The sequence below is a fragment of the Solanum lycopersicum genome, chromosome 3 (genome assembly GCF_036512215.1).
Source record: "Solanum lycopersicum chromosome 3, SLM_r2.1".
In the NCBI taxonomy this organism is placed as follows: domain Eukaryota; kingdom Viridiplantae; phylum Streptophyta; class Magnoliopsida; order Solanales; family Solanaceae; genus Solanum; species Solanum lycopersicum.
In genome coordinates, this window is record NC_090802.1 from 65,495,226 (window position 1) to 65,513,211 (window position 17,986).

The window sequence follows — 17,986 nt, forward strand, 5'->3', positions numbered from 1 at the left end:
ATTAATGCAGTCTTCCCCACCATTCCCAAAAGAACATAAACAAAAAAAAACAAAATCTTAGTACGTTTCTTCATAATCAATAACCATCCATTAAACACTTCATTAATTAGACTAATTAATTATGTCTAAACCGTTTCATATTTTGCATTTATTTGTACTCTTTATCCCCAATTCTCATATTTACTTATCACAACACAGGCACAAAAAAGTGCCAAAAACAAAGAAATCAAAGCATAATGCCTAAGCAACTCCAGAAATCTCTTTCAGATTACCTGACAAAGAAAAAAAAGAAAGCCACAGCACAACAAACTACTAATTCCGCCAATAAGACTCTCTCATCGTCCACTAGCTGGTTGCTCCGGGGGTGTAGGCACCCCAAAACACCTTCATTCTCAGCCGTTGATCGCAAAGAGAAGAATGTACAAGGCGAAAACGAAGCTGCAACACTTGCAGATGTTGATCGTTTCGTCTTTGAGAACTTTAAATCCTTTTATTACAAAGATGATGATAATGAAGCGGAAATTGTAGAAAATCCAAATTCATTGTCTGAGTCTCCAAGGTAATAACACATTTTGAGTTTTTTTTTAACTCTTTTATTTGACTAAAAAGCGCATGAAAATACTTTTTGATAACGAATAACAGTGAAATTCGAAGATTATTGTGTACTATCTCACTTAATTATATCTTCAATAGGCACATCATTCCGCCATTAAATCACACCGGATCTCGTCGTTTTTTCATTGCACCTGGTTCGTCAAGCTCCCTAATTGAAGAAGCACGGACGAGCATGACAGTTTCTGACGACACTGGATCCACCTCAGCCATCACCATCACCACCGTGACCAACACCAATTCAAATGAATTATCGGCAATCAGCACTGAATACTCGAAGGAAACACTGAATGCGAATGATTTTATTACACTAGTAACGTATTCTCCGAGTCCGTACGACGATTTCAGGCAATCGATGCAGGAGATGATGGAGGCGAGGTTGAAGGATCAAGGCAAAATCAATTGGGAATTTATGGAAGAGCTATTGTTTTGTTATCTAGATTTGAACGATAAGAAATCGTACAAGTACATACTTAGTGCGTTTGTGGATCAGATCGTCATTTTGCGTGAAAACTCCGGCAGAGTACCGGCGATATCACGGAATGTTCGACCATTGGATGGGGAATTAAACCAAAGGGATACGTAACGTAAGAAATTAGTCACGGGTTTAATTTATAATTTAGTGGGGGAAAGAACAATGAATTGTTATTTTTTGTTGCTTCACATGCAAATATCACTAGTTTTTAGCATTTTCGTCACGTCACTTTATTTATAATTTAAGTTTACTTCTTTTCCTCAGGAAACACAGTGGACATTTTCATTAAAGTTTTGGACTCCACGGAGAAAAATCATTTTTCAAAACTCTGAAATGATTCCGCTATTAGTTTGTCACAGCAAAAGTTATTGAATATTATTTTCTGTTTAACGAACTCAACATAATTAAACATTTTTCATATTTTCACCCTTAATGAAGAACTGAATGTCACCGCCGCTCATATTAGTAAACTAACGGCTGTGAAGAGATAAGGGTTATGCTTTTTTTAATGGCGAATTCAAGACTTTCACTAAGAAGATTCAAAATGTAAATAAGTAAAAATGAAAGCTAAAAGAGTTCAACATCTACTATATATACAGAAGAATTAATTTTAATCAATAGTGCAATTATTTAAATCCACTTTGAACCCTACTTAATTCCGCCCCAGCTCCTTTAACAGGTAGTATTATTATACAAATAAGCATTGAAACGAAATTTCTTTGGCTTGAACAGCAACAAACCACAAATTGTTAACACAAAATAACAACTACAACACCTCATTTTAAATCTCCAACTAGTTGAGATCAACTATATGAATACTCAGCAGCTGTGTTACTCCATTTACCTCTCACACTAATATTATACAGAAAATAAAAATTAACAGGAAAAGTACAACAGTTCTTTATATTTTCGAAATCTCTTTATAAACCTCAAATGGTAAAGAACATAAAATATTATGTTGTTCCAATGGTATTTCAAATGGATGCATAAGAAAGGTATCCACCCAAACAACTGGAGTAACAGTCACGCTATGCACAGTTTGATCCACTCTTAAGGATTAAATAGTTCAAAAATCAAGTGCCTGTAGAGGGTATTCCAGTTTGTGATTGGAATTCCCAACTACAGAGCATTCAACATTGAACTTCTATACACCTCTTTTTACAACAATGGTGCTCAGTCGAACTTCCATGCATCCTGACTATTTCATTGGGCACTTACCACCTTCACCAGCACACCACCAATGGTTAAATGTATGAGAAAAATCACTTGGCGTTTTCCCTTTAAGTGCGATATTACAAGAATATCGAATTTAGTAAGATATGTATACTCTGCTTCTGTCCTCTTCTACTCTTGTTCCTTGCCTTATCCATCACAAGGACGCACTACTCACTGGCTAACTTTATGCTGTGTGCCTGCCTAGGAGTGGGGAGTATGAGAGTTTTCCTCATTAGATCGGAAAACTCATTAACTTTATAAAGATGATTTTGCACATCACAAGTGAGCTACTTCCTGATTTCTTTTTAAATACTGATCATACAAGGAATGGTACTTCGCGGGAACATAATCCTTAAATCTGCAACATAACCAACAATTAGATTGCAATTCAGATGCTTGCAGTGGAGAAAATAGCTAACTGCAGAGATGATACCTGTGAAGGAGAGGTAGTCTATCAGGAAGAGAAAATAATCTTGTGATAGATTGAAGAACTTGGCCTATCTTCATTGCTTTAGACTTGAGTGACTTCATATACCCAACGAATTCATGGTATTCTGTATCAGTAAGCTTTTCCCTGACCTGCATAGAAAATCACAGCAGAAACACTCAACTAAATCCCAAATTACTTATACATTTAGAACTCTTTGCCAGTTACGATAGATAAATTCAAGATGGGAAAACCTCAAGCCCAATGGAATACTGTCCTTTCTGGTAAAGCAATGAGCTTGTAAAGATTAATTTTAGGAGTTTATGTTAAGAAAGTCCAATAATGTAAAGAGGGAAAAGGGTTACATTTGCCCCTGTTCTATCTGAAACTAATCATATTTGCCCTCCTATAGACTTTTTTTTATTTAGTTTTTATTTTTTTGTTAAAGCTTGCCCTCCTCTAGACTTCACGTTTTTTGCCCTTGACCCCTAATAGAGCTTCAAAGTGAAGGTAATTTTAATCCATAGTCAAGCATTGGGGGTTAAATCTAAACCTTTGTACTGAAAGAAATTGAACACTTGGAACCACATATTATTTCACGCTGGAGCTCCATTAATGGCAAGGGAATATAAGGAGACTTTTTCCTAACCGAAGGACTATGAATTGAACAAAAGTTTCAAAGGACGGCAAAGTTGCTCAATTTCGGATAGTACAAAGACAAATTTGGACCTTTTACCTAAAAAGAATTAGCAAACAATTTAAAAGAATGACCTTACAAGTTCCGTTGGCAATGCTAAGCCAACTTGGCATATACACTACTTCACAGTTTCAGACACTTGTCCAGATCGAAGAGATGCATTTACTTAATCTTATTTAGTCTTGTCCAAGTGACTGGTGTATCCCAGTTTATCCATTAGTGATAGAAGAAGATCCTGTTTTATGCCAGAATACTAAGTCTACTCATATTAGTCTAAATCTTGAATCACCCAAAGAAAACATTCCAAGATCACTACCATATAAAGAGGAAATGCATTAAATTTCCTTCTGTTTCATAATTATGTCAACTTGGTTGTTCAGCATGGTGACATTTGTGCACTCATTCAATAGTCAATGATTATTGTACCAGAGTTTCAAGTACCTGTGAAACCAGAAACAAGAAAAAAGAAAAATTGTGACAAGAAATAGGTACAACATAGTAAAATACCACGATATGCTACGGGTTCCTATATCAATCAGCAAAATGTTTTCAAAAGAAAATCAAACAGAACAGCAGAAATATCACCATAATTTAAATAACATAGATGTGAGATATAGAGGCAATCTGTAGTTGCTCAACATCACTGACACTAAATTGAGATAGACAAAAAGATAGAAACGCCACAAATGCAGTTAAAGCAAGAAAGACAAATGCTGTCCCCGCACGCTAGTACACATAAAGAGGTTGATATAGGAAGAGTAATTTCCAGCATTTACCTGAACAAGAAAAGCTGATCCTTTCTCCTCATTATTGCAAGGTGCAGAGCTAAGAATTCCGTCTTCATTTTGCAGGTCAACTAATCCTGCGATTTTTCGTGATGTCCTCTCATCTGCAAGAAGGTTTGCTCTATCTAAATTACTGTTTCGTGTACTTTGGTTATCAGAATACTGTGACTTCTTATTATTCAATAAATATCTAAAGTCACTTTCAGACAGCAGGTGATGGGCAACTGAGGAACAGTCAGGACTATCATGAGGCTTTCGAAAATGATCGCTTTGACAATCAGATCCTGTCAATGCTAACCGAGGCCTCTTCATAGAACAAGGTGCAACAACATCTTTTGGTGGTTCATCAGCCAATTCATGTTTGGTCAAGTCAATTATTTTCTGATTGCTAATTGGCATGTCTTTTCGCCCAGGGACCAATAAATTACTTGCATGTTTTACGGCCAGAAGCTTAGCTATCTTATCAGATCTTAGAGATGATTTATTAGCAGGAAGTATGTCTTCCAGCCCACCAGGGCCGTTGCCTTGCTTAACTGAGGAAGACGATTGATTAGTTGAGCAAGGAATATCCACTGATGAGACCTATGACAGAATCATGTGAAGAAAGAAATCAGAAAAAAATGTGCATTACTGTCATATTGACTTTAAAAGATGCACTGACTAAATTAGCTTACCAGAGAGGTGAGAAGCTTTTCAAAGTGAAGTTGAGACTGAGAGCTCCCTAGGCTCTTTACTGTTTCTGCAAGAGAACCAGAATCGATATGTAACAACAACGAAATTAATATGTAATAACAATAACAAATTCAATTATCTCAGTGAGGAAACAGCCTCACTTTCCCCAAACTCCCTTGTGGGATTACACTGGGTATGTTGGTGTAGTAGAGAGGAGTTATTATTTGACTCAACTAATGAAAGGAGGCAGAGATACAAATAATTTGACTAAATCACTAAAAAAAAAAAAAAGAGCATGTTGCTTCCTCACTATGCTTCACACATGAAATTATGCTGCTTTCAGGGGCTCGAATAGATTGAGTTGAAGAACTTGTTTCAGGAACTTCCATAATCTCTTTTTGCTCTTGGATCTAATTCTCTGTTTAGTGACTCAGTCTCTCTTTCTTTTGAAGCTCATGCAAAGCGGTGTTTAGATTTCTAAACATACACACTATCATCAATGAGGTTGAACTAGTTTAAACTAAGTTCCAATTGACAGCATCTGATTGGAACAATCTGATTCCAAACAATGATTGCGTAACTCAAAGCTAAATGTTTGGCTAACCTTTATAGTTGGAACAATCTCAACACCGTATATAGTGCTGGCAACTATTTTTTATTTTGTTAGCTCCCTGACCTTGGCATAGAATCATTTGTAAAGGAGCTAGCTATTTCACTTCTTTTGTACTGTCTGGCCTCTCTGCATCTGCTTGGTGACTGAATTTCCCTTGATAAAAAATATCACCTTTTTGCATCTATTTCTTACATTGTGACCTATCTTTAGCTAAGTTTGAATTGATACCAAAAATTTGTAGGTCTTTTGAAAAAACTTCCATCCATATAACTCTAGGTTTACCCCATCCCCTTTTAACACCTCCACTCACCATAGTTTTTCACTTACGCGCAGGTGCATTAGTCGGTCGAAAGCATGACATGGACAAATCTTTCATGAGCTAACTACCTACTATATTAATTTATATATAGACTAGCTACAGTTGGAGGAGAGCAGGAAGCATGTTAGAGCAGAAATTATTAAGCACGTCCACACACACCCATTGATTAGCTTGATTTTTCAGTCGAACCAATCAAATGTAGGTGTATTTCTTCTAAGCTGAAACGAAACCAAAACTGGAAAACCAGACTGAACTGCTAATTAGAGTTCAGATTCTTTTTGTCTTCAACCAATGCTCTCACACACTCCTATAAATATACACCCCAAAATATCTGAACCATAACTAAGCAGAAAACTGAAACCGGTTGTCAACACAACCTTTGATCTACAGAGATATATCTGTGTAAATCCAAAAGCATTGTCAACCTAGGACTACTCCCACAGAATATAGTACTGCACGTGTATACATCAACTGATCTAGGCAAAATGGCATCACTACATACAAGCAAGAGAGTACAACACTAAGCCAAAACAGAGTAATATGATTTTCTTTTACTAGTTTTACTTTACCCTTGTCATCTAGTAGCATCATTTCTGGCTTTGTAGGGCCATGGATTCTTCCATCACGAAAAAAGCGTGTCAATGAGAAGACTACTTCCCCAAATTTGGAATGACACTGGACAGTCAAAAGGATAATAATTTAGAAAAAGTAAACAAAAAACAAAAGTAGAGCAAAAAATACCTATTTAAACAAATCTACCTTGATATGGGGTTGTATCCAACATGATATCTGTGACTGACGATTGGAGTATGTGAATCTGCTCAAGATAAAGAAGAAGTTAAAGACAGATGTTTCAAAATTGATAGGTCACTCTATGCAACAGACAGAAAGATGACCAAATGAGACACAGTAACCCTCCTTCTGCAAATATGCAGTGGGGGAAGCACCTATTGTGAACTTCCTTGTAACAGATATAGTTGACTCATGGCAATTCCTTTAATTCCAACAGTATGAAAGTCTACATGTTTTGTATCGACATTCAATTTCAGAATGAGCTAAAGCAATCGAAACCAAGTCATTCAACTATCCATCCAGTATCAACAGTTTGACTAAGTTGTAAGCATAATATTTCATTACCAGCTTGCGAATAAACTCTAGCAGCATTCTGGTCAAATGTACAAGGAAAAAGGAGCAGCCAATATATGACAGCAATATGGTGAAAAGTTGGCACCCACAGCCTGATTATTGCTCCAATATATTGACTGCAATATGGTCAAAAAGGGTATATACCTTTCATCACAAAATATAATTGCTCCAAAATCATCTTTATGACGAATGACACGGCCCACAGCCTGATTAACTGCCCTGGTTGCTTGTTGAGTATACCAATCTTCTCCTGTTAAGACCTGCTACATCACTTTTTAGTATGAATATGCTCAGCCCTCGGGAGAGGTGGATTCAACAAGAAGCAAGCTCAGAAGTACCTAAACACCTTTTTGGTTTGACCTGTACCTTAGATCCAGTTGGTTGCAAGGCCATCTGTTGATCCAGGAATTCGCGTTTCAACCGAACCTGATTCAGACAAACGATGTACCAGGTTTCATTTGATACTTGTATGAACAGACAACAACACCGAGGTGACAATAGACTAAGTTCAACACATTTATTTATGATTTAATCAAATAAATGCAACACAATTTTTTAATTATTGACAAGTGCAAAACATTTTTCTCCAAAGAAAATTAGAGCCTCAGATCAAAGTTTTCAGACAAATTGAAGATAGAAGTACACCATCCCCTGGTTGCTTCATATATTTGAATCAACAAAATTACCACAAACCAAATGATATCAGGAAACAAGTAAATTAGGAACATTAGTTGTTGAAGATGAAATGTCAGGATGCAAAGTGACTGGATATAAGTTTTTGTTAAAACAAAACTAGGATACACTTGAATCACTGAACAACTCCAAAAAGAATTGACACAATAGCAGTGATTATGTTCACAAACCTTAGGATCAGTCCTTGTGGCAAAGGGGATGCCAGTGATCACAACAGCTCTACCAGCATGGTCAGTAAAATCCAGCCCCTCACTCACCTATGTACCAATCAACCAATAATGAGGAAAGATGATCAAACGGTGTCATTTATAACACTATTAGCAATGATCTAGGATAACCTGAATGTATACCATTATACAAAAATAAAGGAACATATATGCAGTTGGACACTACATTTTCATATTTAAACATTTAATATGATTGGTAGGTCTCTAGTTCATTTGACACATCTTCTACGAGATACCCAGTTGCATGCTTCAACTTCTGTAGTTGCGAGTAACTTAAATTTACAAGTTCAATGAATTATGTCCATTTTTACAAGAAAAATTTCTGCTATTAAGTTACATGCTTTCTCAATGTACAACTATGATAAGTTAATAAAACAGTCTGCACAAAAAATAAGATATGTTGGTCATTTAAGTTTTTTCCCTTTTATATTTTAGACGGGATATACGCTTTCATTAGTAAGCAGAAATAATACCACGACTTACCAAAAAGAGATGTCTCTAAGAAAAGAAGCAGACATCCAGTAAAGTGCTATGGTTGTCAAATTAGCATAGTACTAACACAAGATCCAATTGAACCTTTTTTTCTTTTCTTTTATAAGCAACAAACCCCGTGTATGTTAGCTTGCCAAATTCCAACTGTGCTTAGAGGTTTACAGCTTGAAGGAGTATGAGCCCATCCCTCTACCCTACTTCCACTTAAATGTCAGGCTTAAGTCAAGGGAAGCATTCAAAATCGTGACGTGGGGCCTAACCCACACTGCATGCATTGCATCCTTACCATTGAATCAAAGCCCAGGGCATAACAACCCATCATGTCAAATCACTACTAGTTTAACTATGTCGAAAACTTCTAGAAGCATCTGCTACCCACTAATTTCATAAGCTTGTATTAAACATTCAAAACTAAGCAAATTTTATTACCAAGAGCTAAAGAAACATTTTATAAATAGAAACCTACTTTTCCGCGACAGACGGCAAAAAATACAGCCCCAGATGCTGATTTGTCCTTTAACTTGGCCATATAGTCCTGTCGAGGCCCAACATATCTGAGTCAAATACAGACACAGAATGCACAAAAGAAAAGTTACAAAAATTGTATGGCGTACTTCAATTGCCGTTGGGAAAAGGGAAGATTGTCTCGGTTCAACCACAGGCAGCTTGTGTTTGCATATCCTTTCCCATATTGTACTTGAACCCATTGAGATTGATTGTCCCTGAATATTTTCATAGCCCAAAATTGTGCTCACAGAAACCAATGCCACGCAGATGTCAATTTTCATAATGTCTAGATCCTTACCAAAGTTTTCCAGCAGCCAATGCATTGCTCCAAAATGTAATATGAAGGAAAGAATACAAGAAGGCCATCTGGTACAACGCGAGCAAAATTGACTGAAGGATAAAATTAAAAAGAAAAGTATCCATCAAAAACATTATCTGAAAAAATCATCAAAAGTTCACAGCTGATATACACCACATTCCGGCATCACATTCCACATACCAATGGCATTCCCAAGCTCTTGCTTGTATTCAATAGAATCACGCGTCCTATATGATGAGTTGAATGTATAACCAGAAGGGCCCACGGGTACAGCACCAGCCCATATCTGATTGTCTGATATAACATGAGGGTTCTCTAAACGGACTGGAAAATCTCTACAAGCGGCAAAAAGGAATCCATTGGAGATGATAAGTAATCCATGCCAGAAGAAAATAAGTAAAAATGTTTTGGGATGGATTGGACTCACAACTTCAATTCCTCAGCAAAGGAATCCATTGGAGATAATGTGCCAGAAGTCAAAATGATAGATCCAACACCTAATCTGGAGAACTGCTCCATTGCAATACCTGGATTGAAACACCACCAGCTCAGTGTCCTAGATCCCTTGCCTGCAGCACAAAATCAATGAATAAAAATATGAAGGGGAGGTTTAAAGGTTAAGAAAACAAAAAACTATGGAGGACATAGGTATCCCAAGAACTGATGCTATTTTTGCACTATGCCTAAGAGGAATTTGGCTACCTTTAAAAGAATCCATGCCATTTCCTTGAACTTCCTGAACATGAACCTGATAAGACGTGAAACAACTTCAATCAGACAACTGACTGAGAATCAGGATTTTGTACTAGATTGTACAAGTCTCAAACAAAATCATTCTTCAACCTACCAACCAAAAAAAGGTAACATAATCTCCTAACTTACACGATAGTATTGAGCATGAGCGTTCCCATCATCTCTGAAAATCTGCTGTAGAATGTCACCCATGCTTTCCAATCTGCAGACTGTGCTTTTTGACTTGTTTGTTTTTTTATCTTCAGCAGTGTTTGTATCTGATTCAAGGAACAAGAATTCAGTGATTTCAAATGGAGAAGCACCATATAAAGCTAAAATAAATACAAAAGACTATTCAAACCTGGCTACAAAAGCTTAAAAAAACTCAAATTTTTTTCTGCCCCCTTCCATTGCATGGAACATATTTCCTTTTTTTAACAACTAATAAGTGAATGTTATTGCACAAGTAGTTAAACCTTGGTATACAAAAAAGTACATTTAGGTTCTGACACAACTCACATCTTTAACATTAAGCACACTTTCTCAAGCAATTACAATTTAGACAACATTATAGGTTTCCCTAGAAACCGATATCATAACCAAATCTCAACTCTAGTTTAACAATTTTGGACCACTAAAACTATAATGAAATGAATTGAAAACTAAAGTTATTAATCTTGCTGCCAAGTTAAACAGTGCTGCAAACAACCATTCATTGCAGAGTAGATATGATACAAGGTAGATTACATTCAAAATGTCAAGGCAGTAAGCAGTCACCTTCTTCAAGAAGTACACTAGCTTCCTCAATTATATCAATGAGCATGTTGGCCGTTTTCTGTGTGATATTTAGATCAGCAAGAAACTCATAAATGTATGGTCCAGGCTTCGTGAAACCCAACTCCTTTGAATCAATAGGTACTTCACCAATTTTTTTCTCAAGCTTCAACAGAAGTGCTGCATGACATTCATACTGTTATAGAGTGTGCGGCACCCATATACTACCTCAGATAAAAAGGAGTTGAACAAGTAAATTTAGTATGAAATAACTGAGAGGAACAAACAACAAAACCAAAGTAAGAGGCAACTTGATTGAATTCTAATGAAATGTCTCTTAGATTGTATTGGACCTTACAGACGCGTCTTGAACAATTTAAGGCAATGAACTATACGCTAAATAACCATGAATAAGGTCACGTCAAATGCATCTATCATAACTTCATTCAGCAATTAACGAATTTACCTCTGAGAATGGCAAAGTTATCGGGATTACATGATTTGTCACTTGACATCTCCCTCCTTTCTATCGAAAGGTCTATACAATTTTTAGCTTCAGAGATGCAAGCTGTCAGAAGGCCAGAAGAAAGGTCAAATGAGGCTGCATCAGCACACAAGCTTTCCTGGTTAAAAAAAAAAAAGATAAGCGCCAAAAAAAATTAAAATTAAATCTTGAATTACAACAGAAGAATGATGTAAAGGTGAGCATCCTAAGAATATACTGATGCAACGGTTGAAGGTGCAATTTACCAAGTTATGAGCTTCATCAAATATAAGTATACTGTTTGTCCACTGAATATTCAAAGATTTTCTGTATCCGCGATCAATAAGATAATTGTAAGGCGCAAATAATATGTCCACAGTCTTGTGAAGTTCTCGTGATACATAATATGGACACCTACAAAAGAACCAGAAGTGAGTCCAGTCATATAATCAAGCATTAAATGACAAGACTCACAAGAAAACCCTACGGTCCACTGCTTCTTCCGATGTTGACCAAATCCTCTATGTCAATAGGCTCCTCTCCGATACTAGGGTTAATCTTCATGAACTCTGTATATAACAAGACAGCATTAACAGTCATAATTCACCAAGCACAGTCAAGACAAAGAGTAAACAAAAGAAAGTCATATGCTTAGTTACACATTCACCTTTTATATTTTTGTATAATTGTATTAGATCGACAGAAAATCATTAGCCTACCATGATGCTTCTCCAAGTAGGCTGCCTAAATCACACCCCCTTGGGATGCACTTCTTCTCTGAACCACGTGTGAGTGCAGGATGCTTCGTAGTCCTTTCTTATAGACATACTTTACTTTCATTACTTCATCTATTTTTCCATCACTTTTGATAGGAGGGACGTGCTAGAAAGGCACCCAAAGCTAGCTTAATGGTATATAGCAGAGTTTCTCTTTCTCAAACATTTCTACAATGTAAGATAAGCCTTTTGGATCGTTAAGGAGTCTTCTATTTCTTTTACAAATTTCTGTTGGCACTACATGATCAACTTTTTTTACCAGGGATATTACATAATTTACCACTAAGTTTTGTCTAAATCTTTTGGAAGTATGTAAACAACTATCCTTTATATTGTAGATTGTGTTGGGAATATATTGTAGCTAGCAAGTCATTGCGCTAGTGTTCTATTTCTTTATGTCGGACACTTCATAATTTACCATTAAGTTTTGGCCAGACATTTGAAATTTCTAACTGTTTTTTATAATGTAGATTGTGTTGGGGATATGTTGTCGCTAGCAAGTCATTTAACTGAAATGATTCATTATATGGATCTCAGTCCAGATGGGATAGTGCTTAACTTCAGAAAGAACAAGTTGGTCGAGGGGGTGAGATCTTGATAATCGATCTAGAAAATCAAACATACTAGTGCTTCCACTTGATTCTTCATGCTAAACAAGATATGGATCTGGTCTAGCCTTACAATTGGCTGTCGACCCGTCAAATGAGGCTCTCAATAAAGACGACACAATAACCGAAGCTAACAAAACTAACCAACACACAGAATAATGGCATCTTCATTCTGAAGAAACTTTTTCATACTTTATCACCTTTTCGAGACAATGAGGGGTGACACATATTTGGGAATTTAGAAGACGACCTAGCACTTATTTGGTCCTTTGAATGGAAAGAAAGAGGAGAGATCCCAATTGGTATAGACGACTAAATATCATTTGTAGAGAACCATATATTTGTGTATGTTCTCTATTTTTGTACTACTTGTATAGGTTTTATTCTCCGAAAGCATCAATATAATGTTACCTCATCAAAAGAAACACTTAATCTTTCTTAGATCACCAAAAAACTTAATAAAGAACTCTTATTTGAGTTGTTGCTATAACACAACCGTTAAAATATCCAATCTCTCTGGTTAAACAGTCACAAGAGCCTCCAGCCTCAATAACAACAATTCACATTGTTCCAGATGTAAAAACTCAACAAAAACATGTAAAATGACAACCATGATGAAAGAAAATACAAGTTGACTATACAAGCAAAATTATTCACGACATTCCAGAATCAAACTGCAAAAAAGAACATATACCTGACATGTGTTAGAGGACAGAACAAGTAAGAAGTTTACCATACAAGCAATCGACCTGCCATATAACACAGCTTAAGAGACAATTTGCCTAAATCCTTCAAAGAAATTTGCTTACATATCAAGGTTCAGATGTTTTTCTCTTGATCACAAAGTTATATACAGATGAAGTATTTGTAAAAAACCATGTCCTCTTGTAAGGTTTTCCACATTTGATATACTTCTTTTCTACAGGCAAGCTTTTGCCCTTTTCTAATGAAATTTATTACTTTATCCAAAAAAAAAAGGCAGAAGTAAAATTGTAAGCATGATAAGACAAAGAAAGTACAGGTTATTTATACAAGCACTCAACTATTCATGATCTTCCAAGTAATATCAATGAAGTCATATAGCAGACATGCATTAAAGGACAGAGGAGGAAGAAGTTAAGTCATATGAGCAATAAACCAGTCATTTCATCCAGCTAACGAGGACATTTGGCCTAAGTTCTTAAAGAAAATCTTCTTAAAAGATCAAGGTACACATTGTCTCCAGACCACAAAGTATATACACGGACAAAAGGAACGGTAATCATGATGAGATAGAGAAAGGAAACATAAACTATACAAGGAGTCAACTATTTATGATGTTCCAAAAGTCAAAATACCAAAGAGCATATAGCTGACATATGCATAGGACAGAAGTAATAATTAACCAAACAAGCAATCAAACCAGTTATATAATTTAGCTAAATAGGACAACTTTTTCAGTGTTCTTCAGAGTTATCTGCCTGAACATTCAAGGTACAGATGCTCGTCTCCTTATCACAGACATCATACACAGATGATGCAACAATATAAGGACCAAATGATAAATTAATAACTGATTCTGAGTTTACCGAATAAAGTATGATCAAGCAAAAAAAAGCAAGTGCAAAGTGACTAGCTATTATGAGGGGTCTTGATATGTCCAATCATTATATATTTGGATATACATACTTTCTCAGTATCAAAAAGTGTTTGACTACTGGCATAGAAAGCACCTTTATTAACTAGAAAGCTAAATAAATTCTTAGAGTATCATGTACCACATGTTCCACCGAGTAAATTTGCATCTTTGCTTATTTGTTTCTCCAATAAAATTAAAAGAATGAAGTGGTCCTACGAGCGTAAAAATTTAAAAAGTAGTTTAAAATTATACAATGCAAGAGACGCCAGGCTGACATTGAAAACCTATCATTCTGTGCAACCAATTTTAGCTTTTTAAATAATTGGTTAAATCTTTAACTTCAAGACAAGAAATCAATAGATCAACAAATATTTGGTCTAATACTTTTTCTTTCTATTTACATAATTCCATAGGGATTGAGAAGGAATATGAGCAGGAAAAAAAGAGCCAAAATTTTTTAGTTGAACCATGCAGGTAAATGTACTTATTAATAAAATAAAGAGTGCAATAACCTCCCTTAGGAGAAGAATACACCTGGGATGTGGGAAGGCTGAAGCATAAATGACACAAGGAACATTTATAAGTGAGTTAATAACCAAAAACAGAATCCAGCTCAACCATGAAGAGTTTGACGACAAGCAGATATGCTTAATATACCTGCAACTCGAGAAAAATGGGCACAATAACGTTTTTTGCGTTTTTTGCAAAGTGCATGGCAGGCATTTGTCTGTGTTTTTCCACGCAGCTGACTTACTTCTTCATGAATGCATAGTTGTTCCCGAGACCCTAAGACTACCATTTTGGGCCTATACATCACATTATATTTGACAGAATCAGACACGTTGTGGCATACGTAAATGTGAAGTATTGCAAATAAGAAAGGTTCTTAATAAAATGCTGCTACTGAACTAGAAGACTATTTGAAATACTTCAATAATATGCTAATAGTAAAAGATAATAATAAAACCACATGTTCAATAATGTAATCACAGTTTGACTCTACCTGTAGTTGGTCCTCTTTAACTCTTTCACCACTTGTCGAATTTGGCTATGTGTGCGTGATGCATATACAATACTCGGTAACGTTGAAGATTCAGATTGAGAAGACTCATCAGACTGCTGGCTACTGGAAATATGATCTCTCCTTCCACTCTTCCGGACTGAGAAACCCCCCAAACTCTTCCTCCAAGCCAATGTGGCACAAAGAAGACACAAGGTCTTCCCAGTCCCAGTTGGACTCTCAAGCAATGCATTGGATCTCTGTCGCATTCATCAAGTAAAACAAGAAACTGTTTTAGACTACAGACACACACAAAAAAAAAAGGAATACAGACATAGAAAAACACTTCATGTAAACATAGGAAATCTGTATTTTATAAAAAAATAAATAGTATCTATCATGTCAGATGTTAATTCGACTCTTTAGGACAAAATTACTAATTCAGCTGCTTACTGTGAAAACTGAAAATACCATGTTGATTGGACCATCGAGTGACAGAGCCATAGCTAAGAAAGGTGTTTAATTAATTCCTTTTCATTAGAACATCACATTGCGCAAAAAGGGCAAAAACTGATTATTTTTTTTCATATATACAGAGAAACTTTTGAATCCCCTCGACATGAGGGAAGTTCTCATTGTATTGGCAAAGGTAGTTCACAAAATTTCTTTAGATAGCAAGTTCGAATTTTTTGAATCCGTTGTTACAATTCCACGTTCCACCAGTGCAATCACATGTGATTATCAAGAAACTACAGAAATTAGGGTAATTTTCCTAATTCCCGACAACAGAAGCCCTATTCAATTCTCTAATGTCAAATGGTTACTAGTTGAAACATTAAACTCACTAAATCATTCACAAGCTATCAAAAAACAAGTACATTAACAAGAAAGTTGTATCCAAAAGCATTTAAAATCCAATGAATGATGAAGAAAGATGTAATACATTTTGAAGGGACTGAATAACTTTTTCCATGTAAGCGATTTGGCAATCGTAAGCCTCGTAAGGGAAATCGACATCGATTCCCCTAATTTTGTAAATCGGCATCTTCTTGATTGCGACAATTCGTTTCGACTGAAGAACCCTAACACTGTATCACATTGAAAAGCCTTAAAGGTTTTCCCGCCATAATATTTCTGCGTCTGCAATACGTCGTCGTTGTTTTCTTGAATCAAACTGACGATGGGCGAGCACCCGACCCGTTTATATAATGGCCAAAGACCAAAGTTTTACGTGGAATTATTAAGAAAACGGAAAATGTTCAAATGTGCCCTCGTATTATGTGAAATTGAGCGGATTTTCCCTCTATTTAATACTTCTGCTCAAATAGGTCCTCTTTGTCAAATACTTGGTTCAAATATAATATTATGTTCTTGATATTTTCACTTATCTTATTACGATAACTAGGGTGTCAAATGGGCTTCGGTTGAAATTAGAGATATTAGGGCAAATTACAGATATCATATTCTTTTAAGGTAAAATTACAACATATTCCTTTAAAGTTTATAATTACAAAAATTCCTAAAAACGAAATCAATAATATAAGCACTGATACATAAATCTAATGCGCGAGACATATTAACTTGATGCGCGAGATACACTTATATGATGTGTGAGTTACATTTTATACACGATACTCAAATATGATGAGCGAGATACACTAATCTGATGCGCCAGATACAATAATCTGATGCATAAGATACACTAATATGATGCACAAGGTACATTTTATACATGATACACTAATCTGATGTGTGAGATACGTAAATGTGTTGTGCGATATACATTAATGTGATGCGAGAGACACATTAATGTGATGCGCGAAAATGAGGAATTTTGGAAATTTGTAATACTTATAGGAGGTAATGGTAATAAGTAAACTAAAAGGTGGGATTTTCGTAATTAATCCATATTAAAATGGTTGAGATAAAATCAGGTTGGATCTTAACCTGTCCAAGTTTGATTTGGGCTCAAATTGGTTGAGTTCAAATGGACTAAAAACAGGTAAGGTCTTGATCCGCTTAGTTGGACCCGATTAATCTCAATAATTTTAACATAGTGATACTTAATTTTTATAATCACAATTCGAATTTTCGCTCAAGATTTTTTTTTTTTAAAAAAAGTAACAAATGGATAGATAAATCATAAAATGTTAAACAGATGGTAATTTATATCTTTAATATAGGAACATTTCTTAGTAAAGAGTTTTAAAATGGACTGAAATTGGAAATTGAATTGGGCTCAATTGAGCATTATTTAAAGGAAAAATAACTTAAATACACAACTATAAGTTTAGTATTCTCTAATTTTCCCTTCGTTTTTTAAATATTACATAATTCCCTTTGTTTAAATTTTAGTAGAAGTTTAGAGATACATAACCTTCTCTCTCCTATAACACACATTTCCCCAATATCATGCCTATTTTTTCTCTACTAAAACACTTTTTGAATTTTAACTTATTAATTTTAATTAAAAACGTTTCACAACATTTAATATGGAACTTTGAATTTCAAAATTCAAAAAAATTGAAATTTCTGAAAATTGGACCATTGTTCGCTGGTTCTTCTTCTTCTTCCTCTTCTTACTCCATCATCCGTCTATAGTTCTTCTTTAACTTAATCCATCATCTGTTCTTATTTTCTTCTTTTTTTCTTCTTGTTCATTACTATATTACATCAGCCGTCTCTAGGTCTTTTTTTTCTTCTTACTTCATCATCCGTTCTTCTTTTCTTTTCTTTTTTTTCTTTGTTTTTGTTCATTGTTCTATTACATCATATTAATGAATCCTTTTACTAAT

The 17,986-nt window shown here is 35.4% G+C and overlaps 2 protein-coding genes across 8 annotated transcripts; one reads left to right on the forward strand and one right to left on the reverse strand.

Annotated features, from left to right (window-relative positions):
* Positions 1 to 1,301, forward strand: OFP7 (OVATE family protein OFP7). Its single transcript, XM_004236359.5, has 2 exons — positions 1 to 559; positions 694 to 1,301. Exons 1-2 carry the CDS (start codon positions 237 to 239, stop codon positions 1,196 to 1,198), a joined length of 828 nt encoding a protein of 275 aa, XP_004236407.1. The 5' UTR covers positions 1 to 236; the 3' UTR covers positions 1,199 to 1,301.
* A 683-nt stretch (positions 1,302 to 1,984) lies between these two features.
* Positions 1,985 to 16,513, reverse strand: LOC101249902 (regulator of telomere elongation helicase 1 homolog). 7 transcript variants are annotated; one of them, XM_069295390.1, is made up of 24 exons: positions 16,135 to 16,367; positions 15,195 to 15,451; positions 14,849 to 14,997; positions 13,268 to 13,322; positions 11,677 to 11,758; positions 11,456 to 11,603; positions 11,172 to 11,328; positions 10,709 to 10,885; positions 10,082 to 10,209; positions 9,902 to 9,947; positions 9,627 to 9,768; positions 9,380 to 9,534; positions 9,179 to 9,270; positions 8,988 to 9,095; positions 8,840 to 8,908; positions 7,825 to 7,911; positions 7,328 to 7,387; positions 7,106 to 7,224; positions 6,575 to 6,632; positions 6,385 to 6,490; positions 4,886 to 4,950; positions 4,203 to 4,793; positions 2,736 to 2,881; positions 1,985 to 2,660 (listed from the first exon to the last, which is right to left on the reverse strand). In XM_069295390.1, the coding sequence occupies exons 4-24, from the start codon at positions 13,272 to 13,274 to the stop codon at positions 2,579 to 2,581; spliced, it is 2,625 nt and encodes an 874-aa protein (XP_069151491.1). In that variant the 5' UTR covers positions 13,275 to 13,322; positions 14,849 to 14,997; positions 15,195 to 15,451; positions 16,135 to 16,367; the 3' UTR covers positions 1,985 to 2,578. The 7 variants fall into 7 exon arrangements, with proteins under 7 accessions (XP_069151491.1, XP_069151492.1, XP_010318568.1 ...); XM_069295391.1 differs by having other exon boundaries at positions 11,909 to 13,322; positions 16,135 to 16,265; XM_010320266.4 differs by lacking the exon at positions 13,268 to 13,322 and having other exon boundaries at positions 7,106 to 7,221; positions 16,135 to 16,513.
* Positions 16,514 to 17,986: the final 1,473 nt, after the last annotated feature.